Source organism: Rhinatrema bivittatum, chromosome 9, assembly GCF_901001135.1.
Source record: "Rhinatrema bivittatum chromosome 9, aRhiBiv1.1, whole genome shotgun sequence".
In the NCBI taxonomy this organism is placed as follows: domain Eukaryota; kingdom Metazoa; phylum Chordata; class Amphibia; order Gymnophiona; family Rhinatrematidae; genus Rhinatrema; species Rhinatrema bivittatum.
In genome coordinates this window covers 113,119,781-113,138,127 of record NC_042623.1, presented here as the reverse complement: position 1 = coordinate 113,138,127, position 18,347 = coordinate 113,119,781, and the positions used below count along the sequence as shown (strand labels likewise).

General features: G+C 42.7%; 1 protein-coding gene across 11 annotated transcripts in view; it reads left to right on the top strand.

Moving 5' to 3' along the window:
• Positions 1–18,347, top strand: part of SCAF11 (SR-related CTD associated factor 11) — a 529,866-nt gene that overhangs the window by 113,608 nt on the left and 397,911 nt on the right. For 8 of the 11 annotated variants that reach the window (XM_029616088.1, XM_029616082.1, XM_029616081.1 and 5 more), the window contains one exon: positions 16,901–16,978. In XM_029616088.1, coding sequence (XP_029471948.1) covers positions 16,901–16,978 — 78 coding nt within the window. Of the gene's footprint in view, positions 1–15,071; positions 15,859–16,900; positions 16,979–18,347 lie in introns of all 11 variants that reach the window. The other 3 variants (XM_029616092.1, XM_029616090.1, XM_029616091.1) reach the window with 1 other exon arrangement.

Sequence of the window (18,347 nt, the reverse complement as noted above, 5' to 3'; positions counted from 1 at the left end):
ACCCTTCCCTTTCCTTTCCCTCCCCCCTTCCCCTCCCAGTTTCACAGCATAAGGCAATATGAGTTATGAACATAGGCAAGGACAATATAAACACAAGCATGACATAGTATTATACCAGAGAGGGTCATAGCAGTGGAGAACCTGGCCAAAATACCTCCCGACAAAAGTTTCCTACGAAGAGTGCTGAGTCCTGCTAGGGGTGGAGTGCAGTAGTCATCTAGGTTAGCAAATGTCTACGTTGAAAGAGGGGTGTCCATGAAGGAACCTTGTGCATGATAGGCCAGGAACGGCTGCCAGAGAGCTGTCACAGACCTCTTTCGTCCCTCACTGTGCTGGGCAGCTGTCATCTGTTCAAAGGTGGCTAGTTTGATCATTTTTTGTACCCAATGGTTATAGTGTGGGGGAGTACTTGAGGTCCAGTTTGCCAGGATGACTTGCTTGGCAAGGAGGCCTGCTTTATCAACCAATTGGGCTAAGGCAGGTGCTAGGGTAATGGGTGCAAACAACTCACTGCCCAGAAGCCACAGGGTGGGGTGAAGAGGTAAGTCTATGTTAAGCAGTCTGGAGCAGTGGGACTGTATATTGGACCAGAAAAATTGGATCTTCCCACAGGACCAGAAGCTGTGAAAATAATTTCCATTTTCTATACCACACTTTAAGCATAACGGGGTAGCGCTGATCCCTATTCGGTAAGCCATTTCATTTGTACAATAGAGTTTCCATATAAATTTGAACTGTAATTCTCGAAGAGTCACATTCTCAGAGATAGTTTTAATTTGAAGGCGATAGCTCTTAATTGTTTCAGGGGTGACATTCATGTCAGGGTCATTTTTCCATCGTTCGCTAATAGTCTGTCTAGTGGATATAATTTGGTGACCCCGTATTAATCTGGAAAAGATAGAACAGGAAACCCGCCCGGGATACCCAATGCCTAAAACAGACTCAACACTTTTTTTCCTTTGTACCGCTGATAGACCCTGAGTGCCCAGTGAGCCAATATAATGCCTGAGTTGTAAATAAGCATAAAAATCATGTTTTGGTAAGTTATATTTATCTTGTAGGTCTGAAAAGCTATAAAGTTGGTCTGACGCAGGCATCATCACTTGAGAGACCTATCTCAAACCCTTGGAAGCCCAAGTTTGAAAGACCAGAGGGACCCTGCCCCGGAGGGAAGTTAGGATTTGCGCTTATGGGTATGACCAAGGTTGCAGAGCGTGGGAGCCCAAGAATATGACAAAAATATGCCCAGGCTTTCCTGCCAGATTGTATCAAAAGAAACTTTTTACACTCCGGTGGGATACTGGTCAAATCAGTCTGTATCATGGCAGCCAGTGAAGCGCTAGGTAAGCTACCCTGCAGAAAAGCTGTTGGAGAAAAGTATTCCGTGCCTAGTAACCAGTCTCTAACATGACGTAACATACAGACCAAATTGTACCTGCGAAAATCCGGGCATGCTAGACCACCCTCCCCAGCCACTTTCGTAAGATGACTAAGAGCTAGCCTTGACCTTTTCCCTTGCCATAAAAACCTTCAGATGTCTCTGTTCAGTTGTGACAGGTCTTGTCGAGTGAGCCATACTGGTAACATTTGGAGCAAATACACCCATTTTGGCAGCTCCATCATCTTCAACAATTGAACTCTGCCCATCAGTGAAAGAGGAAGGCCCTGCCATTGTTGAAGTCTTTGCCTTGTCTTTCTAAGCATAGGGAGTATATTTATGCTGTATATGGAATCTAGCCTGTGAGAGATCAGTACCCCCAAGTATTTTATAGATCCCGTGGCCCATTTGAGTGGAAAGGAAGGGCCCCATGTCTGCTGGAGATTTCCATAAATTTCCAAGGCCTCAGATTTATCCATATTTATCTTGAGACCTGAGAAGCTGCCCTAAGAGAGCTGGTGGGAAAGGACCTGTAGCAGAGCTTGCTGTGCGTTCGTCAGAAAGATTAATATATCATCTGCGAAAGCAGCAGTTTTAAAAATGTGGCCTTTATATTCTAATCCAGGAATCAGAGGGTCTGCAGTAATCTTTCTCAGCAGGGGGTCAATCGCTAAAATGTACAATATAGGTGATAGTGGGCACCCTTGACGTACCCCTCTTTGCTTGTGAGAGATGGCCGTTCGCTAGAATGTGCGATGTAGGTTGTCTATAAAGGAGTGAGATATAGGACATCATAGGCCCTTTAAAACCATATCTTTGTAGAACCGAAAATAGGTAGTCCCAGGAGACCCTGTCAAAGGCCTTCTCAGAGTCGAAGTTCACAGCCATAGCAGGAATAGAGTACATTTGACAATACTGTATAGCAGTGAGCAGTTTAGCTATGTGCGAACTTGAGGAACGCCCCTTGACAAAACCCACCTGGGGTGTGGAAATGAGGTCTGGCAATACCAGACTCAGCCTGGTAGCCAACAAGTTAGCAAGCAACTTGAGGTCACAATTCAGGAGAGAAATGGGTCTATAGGAAGCCGGTAGGCCGGGATCCTTACCTGGTTTGGGAAGCACAGTGATATAAGCCTTGTTAAAGTCAGCGGGAAAGGAGTCCAGAGATAGGGCATTGCAATAAAAAGAGTGTAATGCGTCCACTATCTCGGGACCCAGCATCTTGAAAAAATCGTATGCGAATCCATCCGGGCCAGGCGCCTTTCCGGATTTGCTTTTTTTGATGACAGACAAAATTTCTGATTGTGTAATGGGGCATTTAGTCTTTCACATTGAAGCTCTGTGAGAGTGGGGAGATGGAGGGATCGAAAGAAGTCATCATCTTCCTTAGGACCACCGGAGCGATCCTCAGTGTAAAGATGCTTATAAAACATTTGCATAAGATCCGCTATCTCTTCCCCTCTATGTACCCAAGTGTCCTTAGAAGACCTCAATTTTTCAATATAAGTTTTGGACTGTCGGATTCGCACCAAATTAGCTAATGTCTTCCCTGCTTTGTTACCAAAGCGGAAGAAGGAATGTTCTTTATAATGCATAGATTTAATAGCTCTTTGTTGAATCAAGGCCTGCAACTTTCCTAAGGTGTCATGGTATTGTACCCATTGTGCCTGGGTGGGATTGCGTGACAATATAAATTTTTCCTTTTTAAGTTGTTGGTCTAGGCGCAGAATATCTGCATTCAAAACCTTGTTTCTGTGTCTGAGAGAGGAAATTATCTCCCCTCTCATAAGTTTTGCCGGTTTGCCAGAATAATTCTGGGTTATCCCTGTGCTGGGTGTTAAACTCCTGAAATTGCTCCCACTTAGTTTTCAAATATTCTTGAAAAGTTTTGTCTGCTTTCATGTAGGAGGGGAATTTCCACCACGTAGTACGTGGTACCGTGGTATCCCAATTAATGTCAACCCAGATTAGTGCGTGATCCGACACACCGGGGGTGCCTATACCTGCAGAGGTGATAAAGGGGAATAGGTGTTCGGCGCCTAGTATGTAATCTATACGGGAGAGTGTTCGATGGGCCTTGGACACATGAGTATAATCCCGTTCCTCAAGGTGAAGCACCCTCCAATAATCCAGTAGGTTTAGTGAGTGGCATACCCGGGCTATGTTGGATTTTTGAGAGACTGGCTGCTTTGCGCCCCCTTGGCTAAGAACGGTCCAAAGAAGGGTCATGAACTGTATTAAAATCTCCCGCTAATAGTAGCTCTCCCACTTTATGAGTAATGAGAAGATTGGTGACAGTTGTAAAAAATAAATTTATGGGGGAGTTCGGACTGTAAATATTAGCAATAGTTACCTCTCTCCCATTTAACTTCCCAATTATAACGATGAACCTGCCCTCTGGGTCCACCAGTTCGTGTGTCAGCTGAAAGGAGAGACTTTTGTGTAGTAGGATTGCCACACCCACCTTTTTGCCCACCGCAGGTGAATGAAAACATTGGCCTATCCAGTCTCTCTTAAGTTTTACACTCTCTGTTGCTGTTAAACGTGTTTCCTGTATACAGGCAATATGAACCTTTGACTTCTTGAGATATTGTATAACTTTAGTTCTTTTGATGGGGTGGCCCAACCCATTTACATTCAGGCTCGCTAATTTTACAGCTGACCTAGCCATTGAGTAGTAAGAAAGATAATATGTGCTGTGAATATCCAGAAAGTAATGGAGGGCTCCCCAGCCTGAGCCCACCATCGGATAGAGGAAAAACCAAATAGAGGCCATGTTCCTCTCCTGAAACCACTCCAAGCAGTGTCAGAGAACCTGTGTGTAAAGTGCCCCTATATGCATTCAGAACCCTTACACTGTGAAATATTTCCCGTCCCCTAATCCCCCCCGTCCCTTCCCTTTTCCCATTCCTTCAATTTCTGTAGCACCACATTTGCTCCCCTACACTCTTCGAGCGCAAATGCGTGTGGGTATGTTGAGATGCGACGTGCCCCGCCCCCCCCCCCGCAACAACCAAACATGGAACACACACATACTGTAAATTCATAATCCTTAAACATTGGAACAAGAGTGGAAGTTTAAATTGGTCTATATATTGTCTCTAATAGTCTGCCGCACCTGCACAAACAAACAAACCTGGGGGGCCGGCTATTGACTTCCAAAGGTAGCAGGCGAAAAGTCCTGAGAACCATAACGCATCAGTTGGTAGACAAAGGAGAGCATGAACGAGCCTTGCACGGGTCAGTTCGGGAGGGTCCCTTGGAAAAGCAGTCTGCATAGCTCCCTATAAGTGGCTCGTCTAGCTTTATGGTATATCCGTCGATCTCTTATTGTAATTCGCCACCGTTGAACAATTCACGTGACAAAACCATGGCACTGCAGTCTCCCGTGTCGATGGACATCAGCCAGGCTCCCCGTCGTTAGTGCTAGGCGGTAAGTTGGGTGTCGGTAGATCACAGGACAACACTTGAGGGTCTCAGGTGATTCTCAGGGTCCAATAGCAGCAACGTACTGCTTCGCTGGCGCCACCTCTGTAAAAACATGGTCTTGGCCTCCATGTTTAAAACGCAATGTGGCTGGGTAAACGAGCTGAAATCTTATATTCTTGTTGTATAGATCAGTACATATAGGGCTGAACTGCTTCCGTTTCTGCGCCAGAGCTGCAGAGAAATCCTGAAAGAGACGAATGTCCGCTCCTTTATATTTCAGTGCCGGCTGATTTCTGTAAGCCTGCATTATTCTTTGTTTCTGAGCCCAATTAAGTAGTCTGGCAATTATGAGCCGAGGTCTTTGGTCTCCATCTTTTCGTCTCCCTAGTCTGTGCGCTCTTTCAATATGGAAGGAGGGCCTCATGTCCGAGAGCCCCAAGGCCTCCAAGAGCCAAGTTTCCAGCATCTCTTCCAGGTTTTGTTCCCCTGCTTCTTCCGGGAATCCCGCTAAACGTATGTTGTAGCGGCGTGCTCTGTTCTCCAGGTCGTCTATTTTATCGGACTGACTTAGGACGACTTGTTCTAGTTCTTTTATCTTATTCTCGGTAATTAGCTGTTCGTCTTCCGTCGTGGAAACCCTCTCCTCTACCGCTGTGAGCCGCGGGAGAATCTCGGAGAAAGTCTTTTAATTCCTTAAATTTCGTGGACAGCTCATTAAATCTACCATCCAGAGCCGCGACAACCGCATTGGTGACATTTATAGTGAGGTCATTAGACGACGGGGAAATCGCCGGTGAACCCGGTGTTGCAGGCCGCGTTGGTACGTCCGCCATTTTGGGTCCCGTGACATTTGGTTTGTCTTTTTTTTCCTCCTTTCAGAGGCATGGCGTTTGTCCCTTTCAGCATAAAGTGATCAATAGACATTGGATCTAAAATACCTTCGGGTGGAATTGTTGATCACTGGCGTGATGGCGATGATTTTGGTTGATACAGGGAGGGCGAGGCACAGAGCTCAGAGCAGAAACATCCGCTCGGCGTCACCCCATCACGTGACCCCCTGCTGGTTTCATATTTACCATACCTTCATTTTTTTTTTTTTTTAAATAGGATGGTTCTATGAAATCATCCCAAGTTCCTTCCAAAATTGGTTTCTCTGACAGGCAGGACTGAATTAGCAATGACACATGGGTGATGTCATCTAACTGCACTAAGCAGACCCTTCTCTTAGCTCATAGAGCTTTTGCTCTGTTGAGCATGAGTGGGAATACCCACATGGGTCTCCTGAGCCCTTTGGTCTATTTTTGTCTAAGCTTCAGCCAAGATGTTCCCTATCTCTGTTTTTCTTTAGTAAGATCTCTTGATATTCTTTAGTTTTATAATGTTTTTCTACTACTGTATTGCCTCACTGTCTCGGCAGCCCACCCAAACATCACTTTTCAGTGCTATTTAATTGGACCTGATCATGACCAATCTAACTGATATCACTGCAGCCAGATGTCTCCATGATCTTAGACGTCCAGAGCCTATGAGATGGAAGAGCTGCATAAGTCTCTAAAGAGCTGCAGCTGTTCCTCCTCCTAGAGCAGAGCCTCATCTAACTCCCTGGGCACCAAATTGAGCAAGAGATCCCAGAGTGAGGGAGTCAGTTGGACCGTTAGATGATTGAGGGGTTAAAGGAGCACTTAGAGAAGATAAGGCCATCATGGAAAGATTAAATGATTTCTTTGCTTTGGTGTTTACTGAAGAGGATGTTGATGAGGTACCCGTACTGGAAAAGATTTTCATGGGTAACGATTCAGATGGACTGAATCAATCATGGTGAACCTGGAAGATGTGGTAGGCCTGATTGACAAACTGAAGAGTAGTAAATCACCTGGACCAGATGGTATACACCCCAGAGTTCTGAAGGAACTAAAAAACAAAATTTCAGACCTATTAGTAAAAATTTGTAACCTATCATTAAAATCATCCATTGTACCTGAAGACTTGGAGGATAGCTAATGTAACCCCAATATTTAAAAAGGGCTCCAGGGGCAATCCGGGAAACTACAGACTGGTTAGCCTGAAGTCAGTGCCAGGAAAAATGGTGGAAAGTGTTCTAAACATCAAAATCACAAAACATATAGAAAGACATGTTTTAATGGAACAAAATCAGCATGGCTTTACTCAAGGCAAGTCTTGCCTCACAAATCTGCTTCACTTTTTTGAAGGAGTTAATAAACATATGGATAAAGGTGAACCGGTAGATGTAGTGTACTTGGATTTTCAGAAGGCGTTTGACAAAGTTCCTCATGAGAGGCTTCCAGGAAAAGTAAAAAATCATGGGATAGGTGGCGATGTCCTTTCGTGGATTACAAACTGGCTAAAAGACAGGAAATAGTTGGATTAAAAGAACAATTTTCTCAGTGGAAAGGAGTGGGCAGTGGAGTGCCTCAGGGATCTGTATTGGGACCCTTACTTTTCAATATATTTATAAATGATCTGGAAAGAAATACGACAAGTGAGGTAATCAAATTTGCAGATACAAAATTGTTCAGAGTAGTTAAATCACAAGCAGATTGTGATAAATTGCAGGAAGACCTTCTGAGACTGGAAAATTGGGCATCAAAATGGCAGATGAAATTTAATGTGGATAAGTGCAAGGTGATGCATATAGGGAAAAATAACCCATGCTATAGTTAGTGTTAGGTTCCGTATTAGGTGCTACCACCCAAGAAAGAGATCTAGGCGTCATAGTGGATAACACATTGAAATCGCCGGCTCAGTGTGCTGCAGCAGTCAAAAAAGCAAACAGAATGTTGGGAATTATTAGAAAGGGAATGGTGAATAAAACGGAAAATGTCATAATGCCTCTGTATCCGCTCCATGGTGAGACCGCACCTTCAATACTGTGTACAGTTCTGGTCGCCGCATCTCAAAAAAGATATAATTGCGATGGAGAAGGTACAGAGAAGGGCGACCAAAATGATAAGGGGAATGGAACAGCTCCCCTATGAGGAAAGACTAAAGAGGTTAGGACTTTTCAGCTTGGAGAAGAGACGGCTGAGGGGGGGATATGATAGAGGTGTTTAAAATCATGAGAGGTCTAGAACGGGTAGATGTGAATCGGTTTTTTACTCTTTCAGATAATAGAAAGACTAGTGCATGTGGCACATTTAAAACTAATCGGAGAAAGTTCTTTTTCACTCAACGCACAATTAAACTCTGGAATTTGTTGCCAGAGGATGTGGTTAGTGCAGTTAGTATAGCTGTGTTTAAAAAAGGATTGGATAAGTTCTTGGAGGAGAAGTCAATTACCTGCTATTAAATAAGTTGACTTAGAAAATAGCCACTGCTATTACTAGCAACAGTAACATGGAATAGACTTAGTTTTTGGGTACTTGCCAGGTTCTTATGGCCTGGATTGGCCACTGTTGTAAACAGGATGCTGGGCTTGATGGACCCTTGGTCTGACCCAGTATGGCATGTTCTTATGAGTACAGTTCCTACCTCATTGAGGCAGGCTTGAGACCCCTCCACTTTATTGAACTCGAGCAAGCAGAAAAATCACTATTCTCAGCCCCTCATGGACACTGCGGAGCTAAGGCTAAGTGAGAAGACAAGTGCCACTCCTCAGAGCTGGTGGGGCCATTCGTGCTGAAGAAGTAGCACCAGGCCTCAGTGCTATTGCTATGGGCACATTGAACCTTGACACTGATGATGCTTCCTTTCTTGATGCCTTGAGCCTAGGAAAGCGGATTAAAACCATTGACACGCTAGGCCTTGATGCTGCCAACGCAAGTATTCCTCACACTGCTCGTCCCTTTGAACTATCCAGGGAGAATGGAAGGTGCGGAGGGACTCCTATCTCAGATATTTCCCATTGAGGCTACTTGAGTAGGGCCTTCATCTAGAGACACCAGATCCCATGTGCTTGATGGTGCCCTAAATTTCTAAGTGCCCCCCCCCCCCTCCCCCCCCCGGAAATATTGCAAATTTCAAAGGGCCTTCAAAGGACTTCATCTTGGTTTTTGAAGAAGATGTTCCATCCCCAACACCTGACCAGAGAATAAGGTAGCCTTTAGACCAAGTAGCAAAGTTGGTGAAGACTTTCTTTGCCTCCCTGGTGGCTAAGGATAAAGTGGGCACTCTTCAACTGCTCTTCTACAGAATGTCGAATTTACTCTTGCAAGGAGGAGTCCCTTTTGCCCCTGATCCAAGGGGTACCCCCCTTGCGAGGAGGTTTGAATCCTTGTGACTCTTGCAGCAGAGTCCAACCAGTCGGAGGACAATCCTCTCAAAGGCAACCAAAGATACCTCCTCAGTCAACCTACATTATTATTAGGGTCATGGATAAGTGTCCCTTCTCCCCTTGGGTCAGAAGAAGGATCAAATGGAATTCCCTCTAATACCCTACCTGAGTCTCCTGAAAAACTTTCTCCACCTGAGGGCCTCTGCTATTCCAGATTTCTGGATAAGTTAGGTAAGGTGCTGGGAGTAAATATTCATTAGTACGAGGACCTTTGCATTAGAAGTCTTTGGCCTTCTCCAGATTCTAGACACCCCAGCAGAGCCAACAGTCATTCCAATTCCTTTTATAAGAATTATAAAGGTGAGGGATAGTCCAATTTCCTGTGCTCCGGAAGGCCAGGAAATCAGATCTAAAGTATAGAATTCAGAAAGCCCCCAGGATCTGGGGTAGTGCAGCTGCCTCACCAGTAATGGATTCAGTGCTAAAGCAAGCGAAGAAAACATGGATATTCTCCAACACTCCACCAGGGAAAGATCCCAGACCACTGGATAACTCTGGGGAAAAAAATGTTCCAAAGTTCAATGCTTAATGCTCACATTTCTGCACACCAGTTCTATATGGTGCAATATGGTGCCATTGCAGAAAGATTAAATAAATTCTTTGCTTCCGTGTTTACTATTGAGGATGTTGGGGAGATACCAGTTCCGGAGATGGTGTTCAGGGATGATAAGTCACACGAACTGAATGAAATTACTGTGAACCTTGATGTAGTAGGCCAGATTGACAAACTAAAGAGTAGCAAATCACCTGGATCGGATGGCATGCATCCTAGGGTACTGAAGGAACTCAAAAATGAAATCTCTGATCTATTAGTTAAAATTTGTAACCTATCATTGAAATCATCCATTGTACCTGAAGACTGGAGGGTGGCCAATGAAACCCCAATATTTAAAAAAGGCTCCAGGGGCGATCCGGGTAACTATAGACCAGTGAGCCTGGCTTCAGTGCCGGGAAAAATAGTGGAAACTATTCTCAAGATGAAAATCGTAGAGCATATAGAAAGACATGGTTTAATGGAACACAGTCAACATGGATTTACCCAAGGGAAGTCTTGCCTAACAAATCTGCTTCATTTTTTTGAAGGGGTTAATAAACATGTGGATAAAGGTGAACCGGTAGATGTAGTGTATTTGGATTTTCAGAAGGCGCTCGACAAAGTCCCTCATGAGAGGCTTCTAAGAAAACTAAAAATTCATGGGCTAGGAGGTGATGTCCTTTTGTGGATTACAAACTGGTTAAAAGACAGGAAACAGAGAGTAGGATTAAATAGTCAATTTTCTTAGTGGAAAAGGGTAAACAGTGGAGTGCCTGTGGGATATGTATTTGGACCGGTGTTTTTCAATATATTTATAAATGATCTGGAAAGGAATACGACGAGTGAGGTTATGAAATTTGCGGATGATACAAAATTATTCAGAGTAGTTAAATCATAAGCAGTCTGTGATACATTACAGGAGGACCTTGCAAGACTGGAAGACTGAACATTCAAATGGCAGATGAAATTTAATGTGGACAAGTGCAAGGTGTTGCATATAGGGAAAAATAACCCTTGCTGTAGATACACGATGTTAGGTTCCATATTAGGAGCTACCACCCAGGAAAAAGATCTAGGCATCATAGTGGATAATACTTTAAAATCATCAGCTCAGTGTGCTGCAGCAGTCAAAAAAGCAAACAATGTTAGGAATTATTAGGAAGGGAATGGCTCATAAAACGGAAAATGTCAATGCCTCTATATTGCTCCATGGTGAGACCGCACCTTGAGTACTGTGTACAATTCTGGTCACCGCATCTCAAAAAAGATATAGTTGCGACGGAGAAGGTACAGAGAAGGGCAACCAAGATAAAGGGGATGGAACAGCTCCCCTATGAAGAAAGGCTGAAGAGGTTAGGGCTTTTCAGCTTGGAGAAGAGACGGCTGAGGGGGGATATGATGGAGGTCTTTAAGATCATGAGAGGTCTGGAACAGGTAGATGTGAATCTGTTATTTACACTTTTTGATAATAAAAGGACTAGGGGGCACGCCATGAATTAGCAAGTAGCACATTTAAAAATGAATCAGAGAAAATTCTTTTTCACTCAATGCACAATTAAGCTCTGGAATTTGTTGCCAGATGATGTGGTTAGTGCAGTTAGTGTAGCTGGGTTTAAAAAAGGTTTGGATAAGTTCTTGGAGAAGTCTGTTATTAATCAAATTGACTTAGGGAATGGCCTCTGCTACTACTGGCATCAGTAGCATGGGATCATCTTAGTGTTTGGGTTCTTGCCAAGTTCTCGTAGCCTGATTTGGCCAATGTTGGAAACAGGATGCTGGGCCTTATGGACCCTTGGTCTGACCCAGTATGGCAATTTCTTATGTTCTACCATAAGAAGCTTGCTGGGCAGACTGGATGTGCCATCTGGTCCCTTTCTGCTGCATTATTGTTATGTTACTATGTTAGGTAAGAGCCATGGTGATTTCAGTGGTTATCTCAAGGCCACTTCTGTTGAAGACATTTGCAAAACAGTTACTTTGTTGACTTTTCATACCTTCATGTCCCACTGCTATCTGGACAGCCTGTCCTGAGGAGACTACTTTGGACAAGCAGTTCTGAGCAGCCTATTAATTCAGAAGTCCACTCTCCATGTGGCAGTCAGGTTGTCTGTAAGTATTTGCTTATAACCCTTTGCTTTGAGCTCCCCCCAGTGTTATAGCTAATTCATGCCTACTTGTCAATGGAGAAAACAAGTTGCTTACCTGTAAATTGTGTTCTCCATAGAGAGCAGAATGAATTAACTATATTTCACATCACCTGCCTACCTCACTAAAACCTAAGCCCTAGAAGAGATAGAGGGGTTCATGAGACCAGAACGTGCACGCTTGCTGAGTAAAGTATTTACTAAGCTCTGAGAGTTGGGTCCATATTGGTAGTGTTTGATGTCACTCACATGATATGGCTAATGCACCCTGCTATTTACAGAGAACCTTGAGGTCCATATTCAGCATGTTTGTCTGGCTAAATACCAGACAAACACAGAGGTTTGACAGTCCCATCATTCTGAATACCTCTGGCCGTTTTTAGCTGCCTGAAAACTTATCTGGCTATGTCAAGGGTGGCCCTGAGGCATTACTGGCTAAAATAGCCAGATAATGCCAATTTTTGATATCTAGCCAATATAGCCATATAGCTTTAGAACAGCCAAAATGTAGTCCTAAAGTTAGCTGGATATATTTATCCTGCTAATATTAAGGTAGCTGGATATGTTTTGAGGCATAACCACAATGCTGAATATCCTGGCTAAGCTAGCCAGATAAGTTTATCCAGCTATCTTTTTTAGCCAGCTAGTGGCTGAATATGGGTCTCCCTGTTTATAGGTAAGCAAATTTGCTTTCTCCCTCCAGCACTTACTATGTCACCTACTGAGGATGCAAAGTGAAATATGTTGGGTAGAAAATGTAACATTGTTAAGCTTTCAAACTCAGAACATTTTTCATGCTTCCTGACTACACCTGGAAGATGGGCAGGATAATCCTTGAAGAGACCTGAAGGTAACTGAAGATTGGAGGGTAGCCAATATAACACCGGTTTTTAAAAAGGGTTTCAGGGGTCATCCGGAAACTACAGATGGTGAGCCTGATGCCAGTGCTAGAAAAAGTGGTTGAAAGTTTTCTAAAGAGTAAAATTGACCAGATAGATACATAGTTTAATGCTACATAGTCAACATGGATTTAGCCAAGGGAAGTCTTGTCTCACCTATTTGCTACATACAGTATTATTGAAGGTGTGAATAAATATGGATAAAGGTGGGCCAGTTGATATAGTGTTATCTGGATTTTCAGTGCCTTATGAGACTTTTGAGGTAATTAAAAAAAATTATGAGATTAGAAGCAATGTACAGTTGTGGATTGAGAACTGTTTAAAAGATAGAGTAGGGCTAAATGGGCAAGTTTCTCAGTGGAGAAAGGTGAGTAGTGGAGTGCCCCCAGGATCTGTACTAAGACCGCTTTTTAATATATTCATAAATGACCTGTATACGGGAACGAGTGAGGTGATCAAATTTGCTGGTGATACAAGATTGTTCAGAGTTGAATCACGAGGGGATTGTGGGACGTTGCAAGAGGATCTTGCGGGACTGGGAGACAGGGCATTTAAATGGAGGATGACATTTGATGTGGACAAGTGCTGAGCAATGAAATTTAAGGAAGAGTGACCCAGGTTGTGGTTACACAACTCAAAATTCTACTTTGGAAGCTACCAACCAGGAAGAGGACCTAGGCATCGTTGTGGATATTGTTGAAATCCTCTGCTCAATGTGTGGCAGTAGCCAAGAAAGCAAATAGAATGTTAGAAATTATTAGGAAAGGAATGGAGAATGAAACAGAAGATATCATAATGCTTTGGTATCACTCCAAGTTGTGACCACACCTTGAGTATTGTGCGCAGTTCTGGTCACCGCATCTCAAAAAACACAGCAGAATTAGAAAAGATACAGAGAAGGGCAATCAAAACAATAGAGGAGATGGAACATTTCCCCTATGAGGTAAGGTTAGAGAAGTTGGGGCTCTTCGGTTTGGAGAGGAGATAGCTGAGGGGAGATATGATGGAGGTCTATAAAATGGTGAGTGGCGTGGCATGGGTAAATTCAAATAGGTTGTTTACTCTTTCAAAAAGTACAAAGACTAGGGTACATTCAATGAAGATACTAGATGGTACATTTGGGACAAATGGGAGATTTTTTTTTTTTTTTATTCAACGCATGATTGAACTCTAGTTCGTTGCCGGAGGATGTGGTGAAAGCTGTTGGTGTGGCTGGGTTTGGAAGTTTAGACAAGTTCCTGGAGGAAATGTCCATGGACCATTGTTAAGGTGGACTTGGGGAAATCCACTGCATATCCCTGTGATAAGCAGCATGAAATCTGTCGACGTTTTGGGATTCAGTGAGGTGCTTGTGGCCAGGATTGGCCAATTTCTTTTTCAGGTTTGGGATTTTATAAAAATATAATGGATTATTATCCGTGATACTTGATTATTTTTCTTTTATTTATGCTTTTTTCTGTAATTGAAATCTTTATTTAGAATATTTACATATTTTACTGTCATTTGAGAGGAAAAATTAGATATAAAATTAAACCAAAATGAACTATTCAAAAATGGAGGAAAACTTGGTGTTTCAAGATTTTAAAACAGTGCAGCCCACTTAAGTTGCCACTGATCAAGAGAATTTTTCTGTTAAATGTATCACATACACTGTATCCCTTTTAAATGGTTACCTTATAAGAAATCTAAACTTCCAGTCTTCCAAAGGTTCATTAAATTAGAAATTTGATCCATTAAAGGAATCTTTGTCAATGTATCAAAATTTCATAATGTAAGAATTAACCCCTTGTAGATTAGAAGCTGAAGACTCACTTCAAATCAAGTGATGACCATCATATGTCGTGCACATCCAGGTCATTTACGACCCAATTCTTATGCACTTCAAGTTTATAATCATTGGTCATATGGACCACCATATTAGAAGTGGTTCGACACTCCCCTTGAGGAGCTGCCATACGGCGACTTCTCAGTAAATGCCAGCAGTTCTGGATTTACACTCTAAATACAGTCACTCCTCATGGACTCATTGAGAAGATTGATTGGCACACACTGAGCACTCAATCACCGATCACCTTAAGCGTGAATGTAAGAGCCCTTTCAGTGCCTGTCATTTTGCCTCTCATGAGATTTACACTGACATTGCGTCACCAACACCGCTGACAGCACACCAGTTTGGTGCGTTTTTTTACTGTATGTTTAAAGCGCTTCTAGCTTGGTGCTGCTGATGGCATTCTTTCCAAGTTCAATTACTACCTATGTCACCCATATTCTAATTTGGAAATCATGCAAAGTAAATCGGTGGATTAATATAGAGATAATTAGGTGCTTCCATGAGAGATGTTTCTATGGTCTTTGAAAGCTGCATTTTGAAGGTTTTCTTGTATCCTTGATGCAGATGGATCTGAAACAGAGTCAGTATCGGCATACGGAACAGACCTTCATGAACACTACATGTCTGAGATAAGTCTCATTTTTATATGCATATTTATACCGTGCACTATATGACCAATGATTATAAACTTGAAGTGCATAAGAATTTGGTCACAAATGACCTTGATGTGCACGACATTGTTTGATGGTCATCACTTGATTTTTAAGTGTGTCTTCAGCTTCTGATATACAAAGGGTTAATTCTTACAGATTGATTGCCTACCCCTGTGTGAGGATCTTATTCTGTTTGAAAATTTCATAATATATTTTTTTTTGGTCAAAATAAATGCCATTTAGATGAATGTTACAGTAATTCTGAATTTTTGTGAATGTCATGGCATTTCATCAGTATGTGCCAAATTTCAGATTTTACAGTTTAGTGTCATAAATATTGTAACACAAATAACTTTTTGGGTATTTATAGGAGGATTAGACCTGGTCTATTCACCTTTTCTATACATTTTTCATGAACCTTTATCCAGAGCCAGCCTCTGCTACGTATCTCATGCAGAATCTGGTCCCTGGTAATAGCACCAACTGGCATCTACTGGTTGCTTATCTTCGGCTTTCTCTGGTTTTTATTTCCTACAAGATACTTCCCTGAATGAGCTGATTTGGAGTGCACAAATTTGAATAAATTTGACACAGCACTTGATATCGCATTTATCCTTGCATCCAAAAGCACAAAGAAACTGTGATGGTGATTCATGGGGAAAATGGGAAATTATTCCAAAAGCTCTTTTGCTGGCCAGGTACACAGGAACTCTAATCATGTAATTCTTCCTTATGCTTATGCCTACTATTTCACCCCCAAAACAAATTTTTTTTTTGAGGGGATGAGCGAGAAGGAGGCTGCATTGGGAATATATAGTGAGTGCAATTTTTTTCCTGGCGAGTGTTCTTTCCTCCACCCTATTTTGATGGAACTCTCTTTCTCCTTTCCATATCCACTTCTGTCCCCACCTCACCCAGGAACACTACTTTCCTCCTTTAGTCCCTCACTCACTCTTATTTCTCTCCCTGCAGTCCTCTTGCTTTCTCCTCATTTTCCCCAGCCCTTCAGTCCTCTCACACTCTCTCATGCTCTCCTCCCACACATTCTCCCCTTTTATCCCCCTCCCCTCCTTTCCATGCAGTGGTGCAACCTTCTGTTCCTTTTGGTGCCCTCATCAGGGCTGAATATATTTCCTCCCACCTTCTCATGTTATTTTCCACCCAGTCCCTGATCAAGACCAAGGATGTTCTTGCTGTCTCCTCCTTAGCCACTAGCTAAAAAACTGTTGTCAGCTCTAGAGAACAAGATAGTAAGTTTTTTAATTTCTTCAGATGCTAGCAAATCAGAAATTAGTGAATTCTGCCTCCCATCTTCCACCACCTCTCTCAGATTCCAGGTACTTCAGTAACAAGATACTTAAATCTTGAAAAAAGTATTGAATTCTCTTAAGATAGGGTTTCCCAAACTTGTCCTGGGGACCCTACAATCATTTGTTTTCAGGATATCTACAATGAATATGCTAGAGATAAATTTGCATATATTGGAGACATAATACATGCAGATTTATCTTTTACATGTTCTTTCTGGATATCCTGAAAACCTGACTTGACTGTGAGGTCCCCAGGACAGGTTTGGTAAGCCAGATGAGAACCACTTTAAATCTAAAACTTATTGTTCAGCTATGTGGGAATTTTTTTTCCTGGATGATGATGTGTATAACAGCTCACTCTTAAAAGCTGCAGTGAAGAAGAAAAAATGTTAAAATGGGTTGAATAATAAGTGATGATTCTTTTTTTCAGATAGTTGCTTCTTGCCCGGTTGACCGTAAACCTTTTCAAGCAGTGTTTAAACTTGGTGTGCTACAAGAGTGTGTCAAGGTAGGTTCCAAATGCTTCTGTAAATAGCATAGATTTATCAGTTAAACCTTGTTCTCCCTCTTGTATTTTGTTTATTTTAAGGAACTACTCTAGTCCACTTATACATAGAAAAGACTGTGTGTAACTAGTGTTTGTTCTTTCTTATGCTTATTTTATATTTTCTTAGCATCCAGTCAGATGAATCCAGAACAAGTGGGTTATGCACCGCTACCGGCAGTTGAAGACAGAGCAAACTAATGTCACAGTACATATACCCCTGCAGTAACATCAGCCTGTCAGTATTCTTCGTCTCCAGCAGATGGTGGATGTGCATCTCCCTACTGGGGATTGCTGCATTTTGAAAAAGGAGAAGTAAGGATGTTACATTGGCCCCGCTCTCCTGCGGTGATATCAAAAGGTCCCTCCCAAAGTTGAGAATTCCTGAGGTGATTCCCGTGGTCCCTCAGATGAGTGCCTTGGCCCGGTAGCTTTTTTTTTTTTTTTTTTCCAGTCGCTTAAGCAGCTGATTGGCAGTGGGTGCAGAGTGCGGCGGTGTCTGCATATGCCCTCTGCCTCCGCAGCTGGAGACAGTCTCTGTACTTAGCCAGGTAAGGCTGAGCTCAGATAAATAAAAAAAAAATATATATATTTATCTCAGGACAAGCAGGGTGCTAGTCCTCACATATGGGTGACATCATTGATGGAGCCCTATTGCGGAAAACTTTCTGTCAAAGTTTCTAGAAACTTTTGACTGGCCCTGTGAGGCCACTGAGCATGCCCAGCATGCCATGATATTCTCTGCCACAGGGGTCTCTCTTCAGTCTTCGTTTTTCCGCGCTGCTGTAGGCATCGCGGAGCAGGAGCCTTTGTGAGTTTCCTGTCTGACTAAAAAAATCAGATTTTGCACCATTCATTTTCTCCCACATCAGGGTCTCTCAGGTTTCCACCGGCTGGTGAGTAAATCTTGGTTTCTTTTTTTTTTTTTTTTAAACTCTTTGAGTAAAATTTTTTCCTCTCACATTTCTTCTCATTTCATCGACGGCTGTCGATGTAAAAATGGCCATGGGATTTAAAGAATGTCCCAAGTGTAATCAATGTCCATTACAGAGACACAGCTTGAGTGTGTCCTTTGTTTGGGTCAAACACACGACGTAACAACCTGTCCCAAATGTGCAGAAATGACCATGAAGGGAAGAAAGGCCTGCCAAGAAAAGATGGAGCATTTATTCCATCTACAACTTCTGCCATCTCCCTCCACATCGACTCAATCGTCTCCGGCCGGAGTCTCTAAACGCATAATTTTGAAAAAGCGTCGTCCGGAAGGGTCGGGGGACCATCCATCGCCAATATCATCGATGACATTGACGAAGTCAGCGACCGAACACTGTTC